At 33.8% G+C, this 23,105-nt stretch overlaps 2 protein-coding genes across 3 annotated transcripts in view; both read left to right on the top strand.

The window, feature by feature from the left end:
- LOC117906682 (disease resistance protein RPV1-like) overlaps positions 1-12,927 on the top strand; it is an 80,607-nt gene extending 67,680 nt beyond the window's left edge. The window contains exon 5 of the mRNA XM_034819824.1: positions 12,530-12,927. The gene's annotated coding sequence lies outside the window, so the exon portion shown is untranslated. The remainder of the gene's footprint in view (positions 1-12,529) is intronic.
- On the top strand, positions 59-12,742 carry LOC117906681 (disease resistance protein RUN1-like). 2 transcript variants are annotated; one of them, XM_034819822.1, is made up of 8 exons: positions 59-596; positions 1,553-2,651; positions 2,779-3,060; positions 3,151-3,253; positions 3,332-4,110; positions 8,877-10,382; positions 10,455-11,681; positions 11,751-12,742. In XM_034819822.1, the coding sequence occupies exons 1-8, from the start codon at positions 109-111 to the stop codon at positions 12,525-12,527; spliced, it is 6,261 nt and encodes a 2,086-aa protein (XP_034675713.1). In that variant the 5' UTR covers positions 59-108; the 3' UTR covers positions 12,528-12,742. The 2 variants fall into 2 exon arrangements, with proteins under 2 accessions (XP_034675713.1, XP_034675714.1); XM_034819823.1 differs by lacking the exon at positions 2,779-3,060.
- Positions 12,928-23,105: the final 10,178 nt, after the last annotated feature.

The raw sequence follows: 23,105 nt of genomic DNA, 5'->3' as shown, positions 1-23,105 counted from the left end.
AAAGAAAAAGCACATCCCACCACCAACATCCATACTTATCTAAGGCTAAGGGAATCAACCCACTAAATACCCAAAGACCCTTATTTTTCTTTCAATTTCTGTTCAACCATGGCCTCTTCTTCTTCCACTTCTCATTCTAAATGGAGTTACGATGTGTTTTTGAGTTTTAGAGGTGAAGATACTCGCAGAAACTTCACTGACCATCTCTACAAGGCTTTGATTCATAGCGGTTTTAGAACCTTTAGAGATGATGAAGAAATTCGAAGGGGTGAAGAGATTGCACAAGAGCTCTTAACAGCTATTGAGGAATCAAGGAGTGCCATTATTGTCTTCTCAAAAACCTATGCTCATTCCAAATGGTGTCTGGAAGAGCTTGTCAAGATCATGAAATGCAAAGAGGAAAGGGAACAAATGGTAGTTATCCCAATTTTCTATCATGTGGATCCGTCTGAAGTGCGGAACCAAACTGGGATTTATGGAGAAGCATTTACCCATCATGAGGAGAACGCAGATGAGGAGAGAAAGGAAAAGATAAGGAAATGGAAGACTGCCCTGAGGCAAGCAAGCAATCTAGCCGGATATGATGCGACGAACAGGTAATTGTAACTTCTCTTCATTTGTCATTTGAAGTACTCTCCTTTTCTCTCTCTGCTGATATAAAAAATATCTAATTTTTTTAGTATGAGCTATTTGACTAACCACTTAAAGCTAAGTGAGTTTTAAAATTTTATAATTTTTTATTCATTTTTATTATTTATAAAATAAAGATCTGTTCATTAAAATTTTAAACTTGATAACATAATATTACAATTTCTTAAAAACAAAATTCTATTTATTGATTCATAAAGAATATATTAAATTATTCTAGGTTAAAATTGATATAATTTTTTTTTCTTAATTCATTCATGCAATAGAATTAAAATTATAAATAAAATATGTTTAATTAATTCATAAAAGTTATTTTTTGATTAAATGGTTTTCAAAATTTTTTGTTCATACAGCTAGAGACAAAAATAAATGCAAAATACAACTTATGGAACAACAAGGCACATTTATCTAAATAAATGGTGAGAGAAAGTCATGCAAGTATAGAAGATAGTAATGTTGACCGTCTAATTGGTAGTAAAATTATTAGATTAAAAAGCTTGGATGAAGACTAGCAGTTGATCCTATGATAGAATCCCTTATCAAAATAGGATAGTAATGTTCTAGACAAGTCAACTTTATTTTGAACCTTCCACAAGATTGAATAGTATAAGCTAACACAAAAATATTTTAGTTTTTTTTTTCCACTTTTAATAATGCAATTCATATTTTACATTTTCTTTCCTTATTGCTATCATATATATGAGCAAGTATATAGAATAATGAAACTGTACTCGTGTAATTTGATAGATGTGGTTTATTTTATTTAATTTAAATTCCTTTTAACCCTACTAAGTTATAGTTGGAAAACTAGGCATCATTAAATTTATTTCATATAATTTATTGTTTTTTGCAACTCATCCTAATGCGCCAGTACACATGTCCCATTATGCTTTGCAATTGGCAGGTATGAATCAGAGCTTATTGATGAAATTATTGAGAACGTCTCTAGAAGCTTCCCTAAAACTTTAGATGTTAACGAGAACATTGTTGGAATGGATTCTCGTTTGGAAAGACTAATATCATTGTTAAAGATTGAGTTGAATGATGTTCGCATGGTCGGGGTGTATGGGCTTGGTGGTATCGGCAAGACCACCATCATCAATGCTCTTTATAACCAAATCTCAAATCAATTCAAAAGTGTTAGCTTGCTCACGGATGTCAGAAAAGAATCCACAGAAAATTCTGGTCTTCTTAAGTTACAACAACAACTTCTTAATGATACTCTAAGGACAACGAAGAAAATAGTTTTAAGGAATGTTCATGAAGGTATCAAAGAAATAAGGGACAAGCTTTCCTCAAAAAAGGTTCTTGTTTTTCTGGATGATGTAGATGAGCTGACACAATTAGAACACTTGATTGGAAAGCATAATTGGTTTGGTCCAGGAAGTAGAATCATCATTACCACTAGGAAAAAAGATTTGCTAACTAGGCATGGAGTGAATGATATGTATGAAGTTGAGAAATTAAATTTTCATGAAGCTCTTCAACTTTTTTGTCGTTATGCCTTTAAACAACATCATCCGAAGGTAGGTTCTGGAGATCTCTCTCATCAAGTAGTACGATATGCTGATGGTCTTCCATTAGCACTTAAAGTTTTGGGTTCTCTATTATTTGGAAAGGGGCTACCAGATTGGAAAAGCGAATTGCGGAAGCTGGAAAAAGTGCCTAACATGGAAATTGTAAAAGTGCTTAAAATAAGTTTTGATGGATTGGATTATACACAAAGGATGATATTTCTCGACATTGCATGTTTCTTTAAAGGAGATGATGTGAAACTAGTTTCAAGAGTATTGGATGGTTCCGGATTAGAAGCGGAAAGTGGAATAAATGCTCTCGTTGATAGGTGTTTCATAACCATTTCAAAGGACAACAGAATAGATATGCATGATTTGTTAGCCCAAATGGGCAAGGGCATTGTTGATGAAGAATGTCCTAATGAGCCAGGAGAGAGGAGCAGATTATGGAGACATACAGATATTTATCGAGTATTAAAAAGAAATACGGTAAGATACATATACGTATATATAAATATAAATATAGACATTTTGTTCAAGAAGTTATTTATCTATATCGCCTTAGTAAGGATTTATATGTATTGTGCTTTTCTAATTTTATACTCTTATTATCTAGGGGACTGAAAAAATTGAAGGGATATCCCTTGATGTGGACAAATCAAAACAGATACAGTTTACATCCGAAGCTTTCGAAAGGATGCATAGACTTAGATTGCTTTTTGTCTTCCACAATCGCATACAACTCTCTGAAGATTTTGTATTTCCGTCTGATGACTTGACATGCCTTAGATGGGATAGATATTCTTTAGAATCTCTACCATCAAACTTTCATGCAAACAATCTTGTTTCCCTCAGTTTGAGCAATAGTAACATAAAACTACTTTGGAAAGGAAACATGGTATGATTATTATTTATTTATGCTTTTATTTTATAATATTTTAAAGTTTTTTGAAATTGATTTATTAATAGAAATTCTATTTTGTTCCAGTGTCTTAGAAATTTAAGGTACATCGATCTCAGTGATTCACAACAGCTCATTGAACTACCAAATTTCTCAAACATGCCATATTTGGAGGAACTAATTCTTTCAGGTTGTATAATTTTACTTAAGATTCACGCACATGTAAGAGTGTTATTAAACTAACTTTTTTTTTCCTTGAAATTTATAGGGTGTGTAAGCCTTGAGAGTCTTCCTGGGGACATTCATCAGTTGAAACTCCTTTTAATTCTTGATTGCAGTGGCTGTTCAAAACTAACTAGTTTTCCAAAAATCAACTGCAACATTGGAAAACTAGAGCAGCTGAGTTTAGATGAAACAGCTATTAAAGAGCTACCATCATCGATTGAACTTCTAGAAGGTCTTCGCGACTTGTATTTGGGTAATTGTAAAAACCTTGAAGGCCTCCCGAACAGCATTTGTAATTTGAGATTTCTTGTAGTTCTAAGTCTTGAAGGCTGCTCAAAACTTGACAGATTGCCGGAGGACCTGGAGAGAATGCCATGTCTAGAGTTTCTTTCCTTAAATTCTCTCAGTTGTCAATTGCCTTCTTTGTCAGGTTTATCTCTCTTAAGGGAACTATATTTAGATCAATGCAATCTAACACCAGGAGTAATAAAGAGTGATAACTGCTTGAACGCATTGAAAGAATTAAGTCTAAGAAACTGCAATCTAAATGGAGGAGTCTTCCATTGTATTTTCCATCTATCCTCACTGGAAGTATTAAATCTAAGTCGGTGCAATCCAGAGGAAGGAGGAACCCTCAGTGACATACTTGTGGGTATCAGTCAACTCTCTAACCTTAGAGCCCTTGACTTGAGTCACTGCAAGAAGCTTTCACAAATTCCAGAGCTTCCTTCAAGTCTGCGACTGTTAGATATGCACAGCTCAGTGGGGACCTCATTGCCACCGATGCATTCTCTGGTGAATTGCCTCAAATCAGCAAATCAGGTATGATTTTCTTGTGTTAGCGTACAATTGTTTGTATAAATTATATGTATTCCTGTATGTTGGCATATTTAGGGTAGAAATTGTCTTTTCCATGTAAATTAACAAGCATAGATATTGTATGATATATAATGCTAGTTGTTTTGTTAGCTTCTTATGAATTTGATGGAGCAAATGGGGTTGGAAATATGGTGAGTCGGGAGGAGCTACTGCCTGCCAGCTCACAAGTGTTTCCTGTATAGCCCTGGAGTGAATGGAGTTGATCATATAAGACCATTTGCTTTCACTGGTGGAGGGAATTGAGCTTGAAAATGGGATTGAAAGGATAAGCTACTTGCTCCAGGTTGCTAACAGAAGTCCTGGTTTAGTAGAGCTAAGCAACCGAGAACCAGGAACTCAATCCAAGTCTTTTGATAGGATTTCACTACTGCAGATTGGAGTTCACAGGTAATGTGAGTGAAAGACCGGAGTGATTTGAGAAGCATTTTTCATGAAAGAGTTGAAACAATGGGAATCATCTAGGACATACTTTTCTAGACCATAGAAACAAATGGCCGGAAGCGAAAAAACATTTGTTGAGTTAGTTGGATGCTCCTCCACCTTGAAATTTGCATGACAATAGACCAACAAGGGTGTGCCTTATGTCCCTTGGCACTAAGTTGGTTCTACTCTCATTTCAAAAAGGAAGAGTAAGTGAAACTCTTGGTGGGAGAGTTTGAAATGTGAGCTTTACCTTAATCGAGATTCTAAGAGTGAATTTGAAGTTACAATTTGAGTTCTCTGAATCTACATGAAGATGTTGCTACAAGTGAAAACATCTTCTTATTTTGGTTCTCTGAATCTATATGAAGAAGAAGTTGCTTTGCAACAACCAATGAACTTAGAGTCTTTCTCCACATTTGAACCTATAAAGGGAAGCTTGGTTGTATTTGGGGATGGTTGCATTACATATAACCAACTTGAAAGTGAAAGGTACCATAAAAGGTCCAAATTTACCTATAGTCAAGGAGTTACTATATATTGAGGGATTGAAAGCAAACTTAATTAACGCAAGTTAAATTATTGTATGTGCTTTGTTCATTTTACTCAAAATCAGTGTCTATTCAAGGATGTGTGTTGGTAAGAAATAGAATTTTTGATAATTTTTGTTATGCCTTTGTACACCTCTCTACTTCTTCCTCATCCTCTAGTGCACATAGTTGTAAAATGTGAAATTTACATCCAAAGACATGTAGCATTGTATGATAGCACATTTAAACTCTAATGATTTGTCTAAGATTATAATTAAAGAACTAGTTAAAGCAATTCCCATTTAGGAAAACCTAAAAATGCTAATATTTGTCCTATCTAAGAAAATGAATTCACATGAGTGAGAGAAAAATGATTTTCTCTTCTTCTAGGATCTTAGAGATGTTACATATGGATTTAATGGGTCCTATGAGAGTGCAATGCCTAGGAAGAAAGAAGTACATCCTAAGATTCAAAGTGTTATGCTTTCAAATGATGAATAAAAATGAATTTTCAATAAGAAAAATAAGAAATAATAGAGGAAAGGAGTTTGTAATTCTAACTTCTAGAGTTTTTGTGAGGAGAAGGAAATTAAAGAAGAGCTTTCAACATCTAAAACTCCATAGAAAAATGAAGTTATTGAAAGGAAAAATAAAATGCTCCAAGAGATAGCACATATTATATTGGATTTCAAGAACCTACCTAGATATTTATGTTAAGATAGAGCCCTTATAAGCAAGAGATAATGCAACAAAGTTAGGCTTGAGTTTCCACTAATTTATCCTTGTTTACATTGATATTGATTTGAGTATTCATGCATGCATTAGTGGTATTATAAATGACTTAAGTGAATTAGGAGTTGCACGAAAGATTTAAGTCATAGGTTCCTTGCAAGATTTATGATTTGTTCATAGTTGGTTGATGGATTTAGGTAATCCATTTGAGATTATAGTGCACTACCTTCTAATTGGAAGGTTGACTTGTCTTAGTCATTCAGATGAGGTTTCTAAGGTGATTGCATTAGTATATATGATTACACATTAGACAGAATTTACAATGAATCATGACATTAGCTATTGAGGTAGTCACGATTCACCAAGCTACTATACTGGATGCACTCTCAACCTTGAGGAAATATTGAGCTAGTGTTGAAGTTTTTAGTGACTTTGATTTACGGGTGAGCCCGTAGGATGGTCACATATTTCCTATGGATTGGGTCGCTGTTGATTAAGGTAGGTGGCAATAGATTTGCATAAGATATGCATCATAATATCTCATAAGATTAAGATAGTGTGTCCCATTGGGTGATCTTAAGGACATGTGATCATGAAATCTATGGTTGTAGTAATTCATTTAGTAGAATTTAACATATGTTCGTTGTGAGTTAGAGTATGTCAATTTATCACTTAATGGGATGATCTATAACTCAAGGATTGGAAAGATAATCTTAAAAGATTGATAGCGTTCACCTCATTATATTATGGACACTAGTTCATGGGGAGCTTGGTTTGAGTCGTTAGTAGGTCACAGACTCACGTATTTTATATTAATGTAATATCATAGGATATTTGAGTGTAGATGATTCTTTATAGTGGGATATTAAGTCAACTTTAGAATTAGATTATAAAGGAGCCACTATTTTCCTACGAATCTTAATGGTCCCTACTCGAGTTCATACTTCTATGTGACACATTACTTAAGGGATATATGGGTTATTTATTCATATGTGTGCATAAGGGTGTTTTGGTAAAAATGCAAAGTTGCTTTAGATCTTATGAATAATGTTTTTGGAATGGGATAATTAATTAATTGGACCCTAATAGGATAATTAATTAATTAGGATCCAAGTGGGCTTTTTTTAGTGACCCCTAAGCCTAAGATAGGCTCAAGTCACTTAAGCCCATAGGGAATCCTATACAAATCCATTTAGAGGTTAGGACTTTTTTATTTTTCTTCCATTTCTTTAGAATCTAGAGAGAGGAACCCTAGCCTCCACCCTTCTATGAGGATTCCACCATCTACAAGTGCCTAGATCTAGGAAAAAGAGCCATCGAGCAAAAGAGATCTTGGTTTTTTTATTTGCACTAGCTTCTTCATTGACTGAAATCATTTTGGAAACATTAAGATTGAAGGTTTCTTTTTTTAAGCACACGGATCTATAGTTTTTCATGTATACACTTCTGTTGCGTAGATATAGAGATCCCTAAGATAGTTTTTGCATACACCCCAACGATCCTAGGCTTAGAATGGATTAATCCAAAGGCTCTAACAACTTGTTAGTTGAATCCATAAGCACAACATCTTATACTTCTAATTGAGTCCACCTATAAGTTAGAACCAAAAGGACTTGCTATGATGTTTAGACAAGTAGGAAGCTTAATGTAAAATATAGTTTTTAGAAACAATGTCTTATTTAAACAATTCTAAAAAATTAGGGATGTTTGAATCAAAGCGTGTTGAAATAATTTTTGTTAGATACTCAACTTGGATTAAATCCTTTAAGATCTTCTTTAATAATTAAAGAGTTGTAATTGAATCGGTCAATGTATTGATAGATGACTTAGGAAGTAAAGAAAATAATGTGTTTTTCTTAAGGATATTTCATCAAACATTCTAGATTTAGGTGAGAAAAAAAAGAGATGAATGATTGAGAATGTGAATGAACTCAATGTTGAAAATCAAGCAAACATCCACATGGAGCAAAATAAGAGAAACTAGTGATCATCCTATCAACAATGTGATTGGAAATGTTAGCGATGGGGTCCTCTCTAGGAGCTAAATTAAAATGGATGAACTTAGCTAGGTCACGACAAAAGAAAAGTTGTAGGAAAAACTTTACAAGAGATGGGAGTGGTAAGTTTGTAGATCTATCCACTTGTAGATCAAGGGTTGGAAGCCTTCTTTATCTAATGACATTTAGGCTGGATAAACCTATAGCACAGGAGTTTATGCTTGATAACAATCTTCCTAAGAAATCACACCTTAGAGTTGTTAATAGAATCATTATATTGGTGGTTGGTACTTATAAACTTGGATTGTGGTATTACACCAATATATTTGTAGACAACATTTTTCATACAAATGTTGACTAGGGATGGAAAGTCTAAAGATGGGAAGAACACTTATAGGGGATGTTTCTATATTTTAATTGCTAAGTTTCCTAGCTTAATAAGAAGCTAACAAACTAAGCAATTACTTTCAATAAAACATATGTTAAAAGCATTATGGTGTGAGTGATAAATCATAATTATGCCTTGTCATAGCATGAGAGCTATTAATATATTAAAGATCTAGTTTTACATTATAAAACTAAGCCCATTAACGTAAGACATTACTAGTTTTAGTTGAATAACATACCATTGAGAGATATGAATTGTACAGTGAATTTTGTTTGCACTATCTTCGAACTCTTTCAAGAGATAAAATCTACCTAACTCATGGATGAATGTGCGTCATTATAGTAGTTTCTTTAGAAATTTATAGATATATATTGATTTGACAAAATTAAGACTTGAAAGATGTTTGTGTTGGGATAATTCAAGAACTACCTTGGGTATATTAATCAACATATGAAAAATACTTTACTTGTTTTCTAATAATTGAATGATGGATTTTAGAGAAGTGCTTCAAACACATTAAATTTTTAAGTGTAAGCCTTATTGGCTCAGCTCTCATAAAAGATCAAGGATAAAAAGAACTTAGCACCAAAATGCTTTAATATAATGGCAGACCCACTGGATTTACATTGTCCTTTTGTGCAGGATTTGAAACACGAGAGCAATTCAAATGGAGTATTTCTCGCTGATTCTCACTACATTGGCCATGGAATCTGTATTGTTGTTCCGGGAAGCAGTGGAATTCCCAAGTGGATAAGGAATCAGCGAGAGGGATGTCAGATCACAATGGATCTTCCTCAGAATTGTTACGAAAATAATGACTTCTTGGGAATTGCTATATGTTGTGTTTATGCTCCACTACCAGAAAATGATTTTGCAGATACATCGAAGAATGAATCTGGTGACGAAGCCCTAGATGAATATGACGATTTACTTGAAGCTGAATCTTCAATCTCCACTGAGTTAAAATGTCAATTGTCATTGAGTGAAGTACATGGATTTTCTTTCCTACGTCTGCGACATCTCAGTTTTCGCACTACTTGTAAATGCTACCATGATGGAGGTGTATCAGAACAAGTGTGGGTGATATTCTATCCCAAGGCTGCTATTCTGGAGAGCTGTCACACCAATCGATTCATGCATCTTAATGCTGCATTTATGGGCTCTCGCAATCATTTTAAGGTGCTCAAGTGTGGGCTCCAACCTATATACTCCCAAGATCCAATAGTACAGACTGAGGATGTGGATGCTAGCTGCTTGGAATGTCAGAGGAACGTGGAACACCGAAAGCTTTGTTTAAAGGGTCAGACAATAAGCCTACTACCCATTGAGCGTGCCTCTGAATTTGATACCTTATGTTTGCGAGAGTGCAAAAACCTTGAGAGTCTGCCAACAAGCATTTGGGAGTTCAAATCCATAAACTCTCTCTTTTGCTCTCACTGTTCACAATTACAGTACTTTCCAGAAATCTTGGAGAATATGGAAAACTTAAGGGTGCTTCATTTGAACAAAACGGCTATAAAAGAGCTCCCATCATCAATCAAACATTTGAATAGGCTTGAAGTTTTGAATCTGGACGGCTGCGAAAACCTTGTGACTCTTCCAGAAAGCATTTGTGATTTATGCTTTCTTGAAGTTCTCGATGTCGGTTACTGTTCAAAACTCCACAAATTGCCACAAAACCTGGGGAGGCTGCAAAGCTTGAAGTGTCTCCGTGCTTCTGGCTTAAATTCAACATGTTGCCAATTGCTTTCTTTGTCAGGTTTATGCTCCTTAAAGGAGTTAATTCTATTTAATTCAAAGCTAATGCAAGGAGTAGTCCTGAGTGATATTTGCTGCTTGTACTCGTTGGAAGTGTTAGATCTATCTTTCTGCGGTATAGATGAAGGAGGAATCCCCACTGAAATTCGCCACCTATCATCTCTGCAAAAATTACTTCTAATCGGGAATCTTTTCAGGAGCATACCTTCTGGGGTCAGTCAACTTTCTATGCTGAGACTCCTTGACTTGGGTCACTGTCAAGAGCTTCGACAAATTCCAGCGCTTCCATCCAGTTTGCGTGTCTTAGATGTACAGGAGTGCACACGGCTGGAAACTTCTTCAGGTCTACTCTGGTCTTCTCTATTCAACTGCTTCAAATCAGTGATTCAGGTATGATATTCATAGAACAAAACTTTTTTTGTGGAGACATAGGGATTTACGTGTTAATTAAATTTTTTGCAGGATTGTGAATGCAAGATTTATCATAGAGAAAAACGTTTTACCCGAGTAAATCTTATTATTTCAGTAAGTTGTGGAATGCCAAAATGGATAAGCCATCGCAAAAAGGGAGCTACAGTAGCAGCAAAGCTTCCTCAAAATTGGTATAAAAATAACGACTTGTTGGGTTTTGTTTTGTACTGTGTCTATGATCCACTTGATAATGAATCTGAGGAGACACTGGAGAATGATGCAACTTACTTCCAGTATGGTTTGACTTTGCGTGGTCATGAAATTCAGTTTGTGGATGAACTCCAGTTTTATCCCTCGTATCACTGCTATGATGTTGTACCAAAAATGTGGATGACTTATTATCCGAAGGTGGAGATTGTGAAGAACTACCCCTCAAATAAATGGAGGCAGTTGACAGCTTCATTTTGTGGCTTCTCACGTGGTAAAGCAATGAAAGTGGAAGAGTGTGGGATCCATCTTATATATGCCCATGATCATGAAAAGAACAATGGTAAAGCAATGACACCCACCATTTGCCGGGAATGTCAAGAGGATGTGCAATCCCGACGGAAGCTTTGTTTAAAGAGAAATGCCATCAATGAACTACCCACTATTGAGTGTCCCTTAGAACTTGATAGGTTGTGTTTGCGAGAATGCAAAAACCTTGAGCATCTTCCCAGTAGCATATGTGAGTTGAAATCCCTTACAACTCTCTTCTGCTCAGGCTGTTCACGATTAAGGAGCTTTCCCGAAATCCTTGAGGATGTGGAAAATTTAAGAGAGCTTCATTTAGATGGAACTGCTATAGAAGAACTACCAGCATCAATTCAATTTGTAAGAGGGCTTCAATATTTGAGTCTTTCAGGTTGCAGCAACCTTGTGAGTCTTCCAGAAAGCATTTGTAATTTGAGTTCTCTCAAATTCCTAAATGTCAGTTTCTGTACAAAACTTGAGAAATTTCCCGAGAACCTGAGGAGTTTGCAATGTTTAGAGGGTTTGCACGCTTCAGGTCTAAATCTAAGCATGGACTGTTTTAGTAGCATACTTGCAGGCATCATTCAACTTTCTAAACTGAGAGTCCTTGAATTGAGTCACTGCCAGGGGCTTCTACAAGTTCCAGAGCTTCCACCAAGTTTACGAGTTCTAGATGTCCACAGTTGCACATGCTTGGAATCTTTATCAAGTCCATCGAGTCTACTTGGTGTTTCTCTGTTCAAATGCTTTAAATCAACAATTGAGGTATGATTTTCATAACAGTCAGCCATTTTTCCTTATGAACAGAGTATTAACACCTGTACTTCTGTGCAGGAATTTGAATGCGGCTCCTATTGGGACAAAGCAATCAGAGTTGTTATTTCGGGAAATAATGGAATTCCAGAGTGGATAAGCCAGCAAAAAAAAGGATCTCAAATAACAATAGAGCTTCCTATGGATTGGTACAGAAAAGATGACTTCTTAGGATTTGCTTTATACTCTGTTTTTATTCCTATGGCTTGTAATGAGTTGAATTGCGAACTCAATATCTGTGGTGATCAATCTGAATGCTGTCACGTGGATGATGTCTGGTTTTATTGCTGCCGAATTTGTGGTGAATCAAGTCAAATGTGTGTGACTTATTATCCCAAGGTTGCTATTGACAACCAGTACTGGTCAAACGAATGGAGACGTTTGAAGGCTTCATTTGATAGCTTGGATGCACCAGTCGAAGTGAAAGAGTGTGGGTACTATCTTATATATACAGGTGATGTTATCAACAGAAACATCCCAGAAGATACCAGTACTGATGCTCAGAGAAGCTGTGACAACACAGAAGCCACCAAGCGCGACCATCAGGCAATGATAGAGTACAATAATGAGCAGAGAAGTTGTGATACCAGATCAGCAGCAGAAGACACAAATTCTAACACACAAACAAGCTATGACTGTACACAGTGCACTGAGTGTAGCGATTCTCCAATGGATACAACGACACAGAATATTAACAGTAATGTTGTTGATGCCCAAGATGATGAAGAGGACCAAATGCACAACTGGTTGGAGCTTCTTTGCAAATTTGTTGGATGGATATGCTGCAGAAGATACTAAACATTTATCTCAAACTATATGGATAAGTGATTTAAAGGGGCTGAAAATTCTTCTAATGATCTCATTTTCTTCTTTTTGTTCTCTTTTTTTCCCTAGTGTACCCCGGTTTTGAAAGTCCATAGGCCTCCATTGGCTAAAATGCAAATCTGTTTTACTCAAAAACCATTTTTGTTAAATAACTCAATGCAGAAAATTACATCATTGATTTTAGAGCATATGTTGTACGAGCTTGACTGCAGTATTAAACATTTTTTTTAAGTTAATGCAGGAAATTACACCTTAGCCATTAATGTTAAGGCCCCAACCTCTATAAGGTAAGCCATGAAAGTCCTTATTAATCAAGGCAAGTCAAACATTTCATGTCAATTAATAATTCTGATTAAAGTGGTGCCTCACACTTTATTTTATTTTGTATTATACATATTTGTTGGTATAAAAAGGAGATAGATTCTCGAAGCAAGTATAAGAAACCAAATAATGCAGGGAACAACATTATAAATTCAATTTTTTTTTTCCTTTGAAATATTGTTTTGAGAAATATTTCAAATGAGTTAAAAATAGAATTATGACATTGTTTTGCTAACTATAGAATTATGACATTGTTTTGCTAACTAAGGTTGTTGGGATTGATTATTTACTTCATAAGTTATCACTTTTGAAGCATTAAGCATTTTGTGAAGTAGTTCATTATAGAAAAATTACACAATTTAATGTCTTATCCTTGGGTATGATAAATATATAAATAAAATGGGTGCCTTAGTAAACCAGTTTTACAGCCTGATAAACACCTGCATGCAAACTCTTAAATTAACTTTTTTTCTCTTTAATATTATAAATATCAATTATTTAGGTTTGTTTGGCCATATTTTTGGAAACTTATTTTAAAAAATTGTTTTTTATTCTTTAATTTAAAAACAATTTTTAAAAACATATTTCAAAAAATATGGTCAAATGAGTTTATATATTTTTTGTTTTTAAAAAATTGGTGAAGACAACTCTTACTTGTTCTTTAAAAATTGTTCTCTATTTTACTTTGTCTTTAAAAATTGTTTCCAAAGAACTACATTAAAATAGTGTCAAAATTTTTTCAAAATAATTTTTTTTTAAAAAAAACAGAAAACTATTTTTATATCACACAACTAAATAAGCTCTTAGTAACTTAAATTAATATATCTTGTTGTTGTGCTTTGTGTTATGCTTAAGACTTATTAAGTTGTATTTTATATATGGTAATATCTTTGACAACTGTAATATAATTTACTAACCAATTTTAAGATATATATATATTTGCAAAATAATTAATCAGATAATACCATTTAAAAATCAAATTCAACTTAAAGGGAAAAAGTTAAAAGAAATAAATTTTTTAAGTACCAATTGTACTTGTCTTTATTGGTGTTGATTGTGAAACTTGAATCAGTATTGTTGCGCTTCGCTTAAAATGCCAAGGTCGAGCTACTTGGTTAGCTTGTGGGGGTTGAGGGGGTCAACGCCCTCTGGAGAAATTGGTTTTTATGTGATGATTGACGAGTTTGCTCTTATTATATATTTAACCATTTTATGTTTAAGTTTTTTTTTTTTTTTGTTAAGGGAGTGTGAGTGCAATTGAAAGGTTTTTTTTTTCAAGAGTTTCACCATTATAACTTTTCTCATTCATTTTAGAAAAATTATGCAATATCTAGTGATTTAAAAAAAAATCAATAAGTTTTTTTTTTTTAATTATGAAGCATTAGGTTAATTTTTAATTTTACCCGGTTGTCATATTCTGGAATAGGTTTGAGATGATATTACTGATTAAATATTATTAGTCCTATTTTTAACTTTGAACCCTAAACAAGTCCCAATGGCATGAAAGCAACCTATGCACTTCAGGTCATCAAAACTAAAGTTCATGTGCTACATCCTATAGTTCAATGATTTTTTAGTTGCTCCTTTACCATCTAACAATATGAAATGCATTTTATAGGTATATTTTAATAAAGAAAATGGAGATATTTCAATATGTAATGCATTTTTTAGATTGATCTTATTTGAGTTGTAAGCTTTTTCTTTTTTTATTCAATCACCTTCAATATTTTATATTGTTTGATTTTTATTTTATTTTTCTTTTTATTTCAATTTCTATTTTATCTTATTTGTTTTTCTTATTTAAAATTAAAAAATAACAACCTATTTTATAATCCTCACCATAAATAAATAAAATAAAAATTGTATATTTATATTATTTTCAATTAGGATTTTTAATTGAGACCAAAAGTTGATCCACTCATAAGCATCCTTTGAAATTTGTAACTTTTACTTTTACTTTTACTTTTTTTTCAATGCAACTGACTTGGTCCCCAAGCATATGGGGCCCACTCCCTTACATACGAGGAAGCCCAACAAATCTCCCCCTCCCGACTATGTGAAGGGCTCTACCAAGCCTGGTTGCTTTCTACAGAATTGTAGTTTCTTTGTATGTATTGGTTTTGTCATCATATCTGATCCATTCTCATCAATATGGATTATCTCAAGGCCAAACAATTTCATCTCTAGTGCATCACGAATCCAATGATATCTCACATCAATATGCTTGGATCTAGAGTGAAAAGTTGGATTCTTACTAAGATGAATAACACTCTTACTATCATAGTAGAGTAGATACATTTCTTACTGTAGACCCAATTCTTGTAAGAACTTCTTCATCCATAGTAACTCCTTGCTAGCTTCGATGATAGCAATATACTCAGCCTCTGTGGTCGACAAAACAACACATTTTTGCAACCTTGATTGTCATGACACTGTTTCACCTGAAAAAAAATGATCAAATAACCAAAGGTAGACTTTCTGGAATCAACATCCCCAACCATATCTGCATTTGTGCATCCTACAAGCACAGGTTTGTCAGTCCCAAAACATAAACATGTCTTAGAAGTACCCCTTAGATACCTGAGAATCCATTTCACTGTAGCCCAATGTTCTTTGTTAGGATTAGAAAGGAACATGCTGACAACTCCAACAGCATGAGCAATATCAGGCCTCGTGCACACCATGGCATACATCAAGCTACCCACAATTGATGCATAGGGCACCTTTCACATTTCTTTTTTTTCTTTCTCACTTAAAGGACTTTGTTTGGAACATAGCTTTATATGACTTCCAAGTGGAGAACTCACTAGTTTTGCCTTGCCCATGTTAAACTTGTCTAAAACCTTCTCAATATAGCTTTCTTGAAATAACCACAATTTTCCATTCGTCTTATCTCGAGAAATCTTGATACCAAGAATTTGACTTGCAGACCACAAGTCCTTCATTTCAAAGGACTTGCTCAACTCCTTTTTCAGTTTATCAATTTTACCAATATCATGACCAACAATCAGCATGTCATCCACATATAGCAAGAGAATAATAAATTCTCCATCAAAGAATTTCTTCACAAACACACAATCGTCAGAAACAATTCTATCAGACCCATGTTCAATCATGAAGGAATCAAACTTCTTGTACCACTGTCTGGGTGCCTGTTTGAGACCATACAAGCTCTTCTTCAATCGATAGACTAAGTGTTCATTGCCTTTGATTGTAAACCTCTTCTAAGTCACCATGGAGGAAAATAGTCTTCACATCAAGCTATTCAATCTCTAGATTCATAATGGCAGCCAAGCTTAACACAACTCGGATCGAAGACATCTTAACCACGGGCGAGAAAATCTCTTCAAAGTCAATGCATTTCTTTTGACTAAAACCCTTCACAACCAATCTTGCCTTATACCTTGGTTGTGATCTATTTGGTTTAGGATTCCTTTTCAATACCCATTTATTCTTCAGTGCTCTCAACCACTTTTTTTTCTCATCATGCAGTAGAACCTCTTGATAATTTTTTGGCTCTCCCTCATCAGAAAGCAACAAATAATTATCACTAGTATACCTTCTAGAATGTTGACACTCTCTAGTATATCTTCTTAACTGTGTTTCAGTAGGCAACTCTAAAGTAGCTTGTTCTTGTTGCTATTCTAGGCCACCATTCTCAACTGTAGGATTTTCTTCTATATCATCAACTGTAGACTCATCATTTCTATCAACTATATCAATATACTCTTCTTACACAACTTCCCTATGTTCATTATGTCCCACAAAGTTAGGAGAGACTAGACCCAAATCAACCTATTCTTCACTAAAAGGCTTTGGCTTCTTAACTCAATCCAAGTCTTCAATGGTTTGATCTTTAAAGAAGACAACATCTCTGTTTTTTATAATATTTTTGGTAGTTGGATCCCATAACCTGTACCCAAACTCTTCATTTGAATAACCTAGGAAGATACACTGTTTAGCCTTGTTATCAAGCTTGGACCGCTCATCTCTAGGAACATGAACAAATGCCCTGCAGTCAAACACTCTCAAGTACTCAAAGGAAACAAGTTTTCCTATCCAAACCCTCTTTGGAATATCACTCTCTAAAAGATGATGGAGGCAGATTAATCAAATCAACGATTGTCCTCATAGCCTCACCCTAAAAAGACTTAAGCAATTTTGTATGAAAGAGCATACACTTGATTCTATCACATATGGTTCTATTCATTCTCTTAGCTACACCATTTTGCTGCAAGGTCCTAGGAACCGTCTTCTCAAGCCTGATGCCATGACTTCTATAATATTGCTCAAATGGCCCCTTATATTCACCACCATTGTTTGCTCTGACAGATTTTAATTGCTTGCCAATTTGCCTCTCAACCTTCACATGAAAATCTTTGAATACATCAAGTACCTGGTCTTTGGATTTCAAAGCATATACCCACACCTTTCTTTAATGATCATAAATAAAAGTCACATAATAAAGTGCACCACCAAGAGTATTACTTTGCATAGTACAAACATCAGTGTGAACTAAATCAAGAATATTTGGTTTTCCACGTGAAGGAAATCTACGAAATGCAACTCTATTTTGCTTTTCAGACATACAATGTATACAAGGTAATAGTGACGTACCTTTAACTAGTAGAAGTTTATTTCTGGCAAGAACCTAAAGTCCATTTTCACTTATGTGGCCAAGCCGCTTATGTCATAGCTCAGTAGAGACTTCATTCTCAACAATATTCACATCTCTCTTACCTAGTCTCGCTTCTGTATTATAGAGAGTATTGTTTTTCTTCCCTTTAGCTAAAATAAGAGAACCCTTAGTAAGCTTCCACTTACCCTCTCCAAGGTGACTATGGTAGCCCGCATCATCAAGCTTCCCAACAGAGATTAAACTAAAGCCCATTTCAGGAACATGTCTAACATCTTTCAAAACCAATTTACATCCAATGCTAGTTTCTAGTTGTACATCTCTCATGCCAACAATTTCACATTTTGCTTCATTTCCCATCTTAACCCAACCAAAATTGTCATTGGTGTAAGAAGAAAAGAAATCTCTATGTATAATGATATGAAACGACGCTACTATATCAACCACCCATGTGGAATCCTGGCATGCAAGGTTTACACACGCATCATCACAAACAATGATTGTATCACCATCAGATGCAACTGCTGGAATGTTTTTGTCTTCTTTCTGTTCTTCACCTTTTCCTTTAAATTGTTCTCTTATGAATTTTTTGCACTCTCTCTTAATGTGTCTTGGTTTGCCACAATAAAACCACTTTATCTCTTTTTTGGACTTTGACTTTCCTCTTGACTTGTCATAGTTATAATCATTGGAAGGTTTTTATGCTTTTACTTCCCCCCGCCTCTCTATAACAAGTGTTTCTGTATTAGAGGAAATACCTAACTCTTTTCTTCTTGCCTTTTCATTAAACATGTTGTTTTTTACCATGTTGACAGTTGTCACACCATTTGAGGCTGAATTACTCAATGATACCACCAAAGTTTCCCAACTGTCTGGTAAGGAACTCAACAAAAGTAAAGCTTGTATCTCATCATCTAGCTTAAGCTTCATGGTAGACAACTTATTCAACAATCCCTGAAAATTACTGAGATGTTTTGCAACACTATTACCATCCTTATACTTTAAATTCACAAGCCTTTTTATCATAAAGGTTTTGTTCTGTGCAGTCTTTCTCTCATAAAGACTCTCTAATTTCTGTCAAAGGCTATATGCATCAACTTCTTTGGCTAAATTATGGAAAACACTCTGATCAACTCACTGCCTAATCTATCTAATGGTTTTCCTATTTAATTTCTTCCACCCATCCTCAATTGTAGTAACTAGCTTATAACCCCTGCATTCAATGGACTCAAACAACTCTTTGCAATATAGAATATCCTCCATCCTAGTCTTCCAAATTGAATAATTGGAAGATGTGAATTTGAAACAACAAAGGCACCCATTATTTTTTTTCCTTTCTCCGCTTGGAAATATTATATGTTATATCTTGTGCAATATTTGAGTGCTTGTTTGCTAAGATTTCATTAGAGACATTTTAGTCTGTGATCTTGTGCTAATCACTCAATCACATTCATGTGCATATGTTATTTGATCATCTAAAAAAAATCTCAAGTTCATAGCATACTCTCTTAAAAACTCATAAATCGTATCAAAATATGTTTGCTCGTGTTCTCATTATGGATAAACTATATTCTCTTAAGATGGAAATTCACCTAGAATGAACCTCTATAGGTAGACCTTCATACTTCAAAGGAGATAATTATGCTCGTTCCAAGGTAAAAATGATATACTTCCTGAAAATGAAGTTTGACAGAGATAAGAGTTCTGTTCAATTTGGTTGATATCCTGATATGGTGCTAGATAGAGATGGGATATATATCCACCAGGGTAGGAAAAACTATGTAAAGTTGGGATAGGTGAAGGAATGAATTTCAATTGCTCACAACAAAAATACTTTCTGAATATATTATTGAAATCATGGACATTGTTAATGCTAACTTTCAATCTATGTAAGCCTATACCTGATTCCAAGGAAAATAAAAAACTGTTAAGATCCCCTCTGATGGTTTTACACCTAAGGTCATAACAATAGAGGAATAGAACACTGTTGATTCAATTAAGCTAAATGAGATAGTTGGCTCCCTTCAATTGGAGATGACCCTAAGTGTTCCTACAAAGAAGAAACATTAATATTGCACTAAAAGTAGATGAACATGCATCTGAATCAAAATAGGAATAAAAAACGACCAATATTTAAAATTTATGGGCTTGATAAAGTTTCAAAAAGTTCAAAAAACTTCAAGAAACAAAGGATAACCTATTTGAGACCATAAACAAGGGAAAAGAAATGTGATAAAAAGATATAAAAAAAAACACAAAAAATATCTTGTTGATTCAAAGTTTCTACTGTGTCAAGAAATGTCATTTTCTTGAATGTCAAAAGGATAAGGTCATAGAAGTAATTTGGTATGATTTTTGATGAAGAATGTACAAATTTCATTGCATTAATTTGCTAGAAACATGCATAAACATAATTATGATTTATTGTCACATGACGTTGATGATATTTGTGTCTTTTGAGCATGAAAAGCCTGACAAAATTGTTGATATACTTGTTCTATATCATTTTGCAATGAAAAGAAAAATGTTAAATTTGAAACTGATCTTGAATCTGAAAATTTTGAAGGTTCATCTCATGATACATGTCAGACATTACCTAATTATTAAATAAGTAACATGTCAGATAGTCCATTTAATAATAAAGTCAAGTTAGATCTTGTTTAAGTTAATATGATTAACTTCCCAATCTGACATGTTTACAACTCAATTAACCTACTTATTCAAAATCAAGTTTTAAATGAGCCAAATGTGGGTTAACTAGGTTATGGTTATAATCTAGTTAATTAACATAATTATTACACAACTTAATTTAGGTGAACTTTGTATTATGTAGTTTGACTAAAAAACAACCTATTTATTAAACAAGTTATATAAGTTTACACAAATTTGACCTAAACATGATTATACTCAACCCAAACCCACTAAAAACGTCTCCGGTTCGAGTCTAGTTGACAAATTGTATCAAACTTAGCCATCCTTAGATGCCATTAAAGTTACATAAGAAACTCACACAAATAAGGGAAGAGGAGCACAAGATTGACTTAGAGCCAAGAGCTAAGCCCCTTGCCATGGAGGTCCCATAGGATGGCACTACCTAATTTAGAACTAAGGAAACAACTTAAGGAGTTGCTTAACATAGGATACGTCCAACAAACTAAAGCTTCATATGCCACACCAATATTATTCTAAAAGAAACATAATGGATCCCTCTGAATGTGTATAGATTATCGAAGACTCAACAAGGTGAAAGTGAAAAATATCTTATTCTGCTTGTTAACAACTTGTTTGATCAACTTAGTAAAGGAAGGGGCTGACAAAGTTAGATTTGAGATTAGGCTACTACCAAGTCATGATTGTTGGAAACGGACAAACCTAAAACTAGGCGTCCCATATGGTTCCTATAAATTTCAATCCTTGTTCAAATTTCTTTTTTCCACAAACTTTTTTGCAATATGAAATTACCTTTTATTTGAATTATATATGCACCACTCTTTCTCTAATAAATTTTAAAAAATAAACTATTAAATAAGTAATACTTATATATTAAATAATTTATACAAATATTATACAAAATAGTCTTTAATTAGAAAAAACAGTTTTTTCTTTATTAAAGTACAAAAAAAACGTTTGATATTGCTAAAGGATGAAAAAATAACTATTTGATATCTTATTTTAAAATGTGAGTTTAATAATTCTAATTTTGAACATATAAATGAAATGTATAAAAATCTAAGAACAATATATAAATTTTGAAGCATAAATGTTGTTTTAAAATTTTGTAATAAAAACTTTATTTATTAATTTAAAAATTGTAATGAATACATAAAATAAGAATATAAAAAATTTACAAAAAAAAAAAAAGAAAGATTTTTTTTCTCATACTTAACATTCATAATTTTTTTTAACTTTTAATTATTATTTTTTCTCATTTGCATAGCTATTACAGTTTTTTTACTATTCATGTACTAATAATTTTGATTTCCTTTATATTTTATTTGAAATAACTAGTACATTTTTCTAAAAATTTTATTTTTTATAATTTTTAAATTACATTTTTTTTAATTGTAATTTTTTTATAAAAAAAAAAAAGGAATGATGTAAATAAGTATTGATAATTTTATGAAGTTTGTTTTGAAATCCTTTTTTATTTTGTTAAGTTTTTAATTATTTTTATAAGAGTATAAAAAAATTAATAATAGTTTCATGTGAGTATAAAGATAGAAATAATGTTAAATTCAATTAAAAGTTTATTATACCTCCTTAAACATCAATTAATTCATGGAAGAGATGTCGAAAGTGTCTTCAAAATGTGGTGATGAAGTAAAGGATCGTGAGTTTAAATAATGAGAATTATAGTTTAATATAATAATTATTAGAAAGTTAGAATGCCCTCACATGCTTTTTTATTCACGGATAAAATGAATTAAACTTTTCTTTAGCAAATTCTGAAATTTCTAGTGTGAATTTCCACTGGGATTTGAGGGAATGTTTTAGTTCATTACACGCTCCACCTTGAAACTTGCATGGAAAAAAGCCAATAAGTGTGTGCTACATGTCTCTCGCCTCATGGGATTAAGAGAAACATGAGGAGAAATTTTTCTATGAGTTTTTGAAACTTGAGCGAACTTTGTCTTTAAGATTCTGAGAGTTAAGTTGAAGCTACAATTCTAAGATCTCTGAATCTGTATGGAGAAGAAGCTACTGCAAGTGAAGAAGAGATCTGCTTATTCCACTCACTTTCGGTTTCAGTTTCCCCTCACTTCCAGTTTCCACACTTAATCTTGTCACTCACTTTCATGTTGATTGATTATCCGTCATCTAAAAGGGATATTAAGTATATTCAGGAGCATGGATCAAAGAAAGTTAAAACGGGGAATCAATTTATCGAAAACTGATAACAAACTCTCTCATAAAAACTCACATAATGGCAGACCCACTGGACTTACATTGACCTTTTGTGCAGGATTCGAAACACGAGAGCAATTCAAATTGAGTATTTCTCGCTGATTCCCACTACATTGGTCATGGAATTGTTGTTCCGGGAAGCAGTGGAATTCCCAAGTGGATAAGGAATCAGAAAGAGGGATTAGACATCACAATGAAGCTTCCTCAGAATTGTTATGAAAATAATGACTTACTGGGATTTGCTATATGCTTTGTTTATGCTCCACTCGATGAATGTGACGACATACCAGAAAATGATTTGGCACATACATCGAAGAATGAATCTGGTGACGAAGCCCTAAATGAATATGACGATTTACTTGAAGCTGAATCTTCAATCTCCACTGAGTTACAATGTCAACTGTCATTGAATGAAGGATATGGAATTTCTTCCCTGTGTGTGCGACATCTCAGTTTTCGCACAACTTGTAAATGCTACCATAATGGAGGTGTATCAGAACAAATGTGGGTGATATTCTATCCCAAGGCTGCTATTCTGGAGAGCTGTCACAACAATCCATTCATGTTTCTTGGGGCTCAATTTATGAGCTCTCGCAATCATTTTAAGGTGCTCAAGTGTGGGCTTCAACCTATATACGCCCAAGATCCAGTAGTACAGACTGAGGATGTGGATGCTAGCTGCTTGGAAT

This window comes from Vitis riparia, chromosome 18 (assembly GCF_004353265.1).
Source record: "Vitis riparia cultivar Riparia Gloire de Montpellier isolate 1030 chromosome 18, EGFV_Vit.rip_1.0, whole genome shotgun sequence".
In the NCBI taxonomy this organism is placed as follows: domain Eukaryota; kingdom Viridiplantae; phylum Streptophyta; class Magnoliopsida; order Vitales; family Vitaceae; genus Vitis; species Vitis riparia.
The sequence above is the reverse complement of the archived record's forward strand: the minus strand, read 5'-3'. Positions and strand labels throughout refer to the sequence as shown.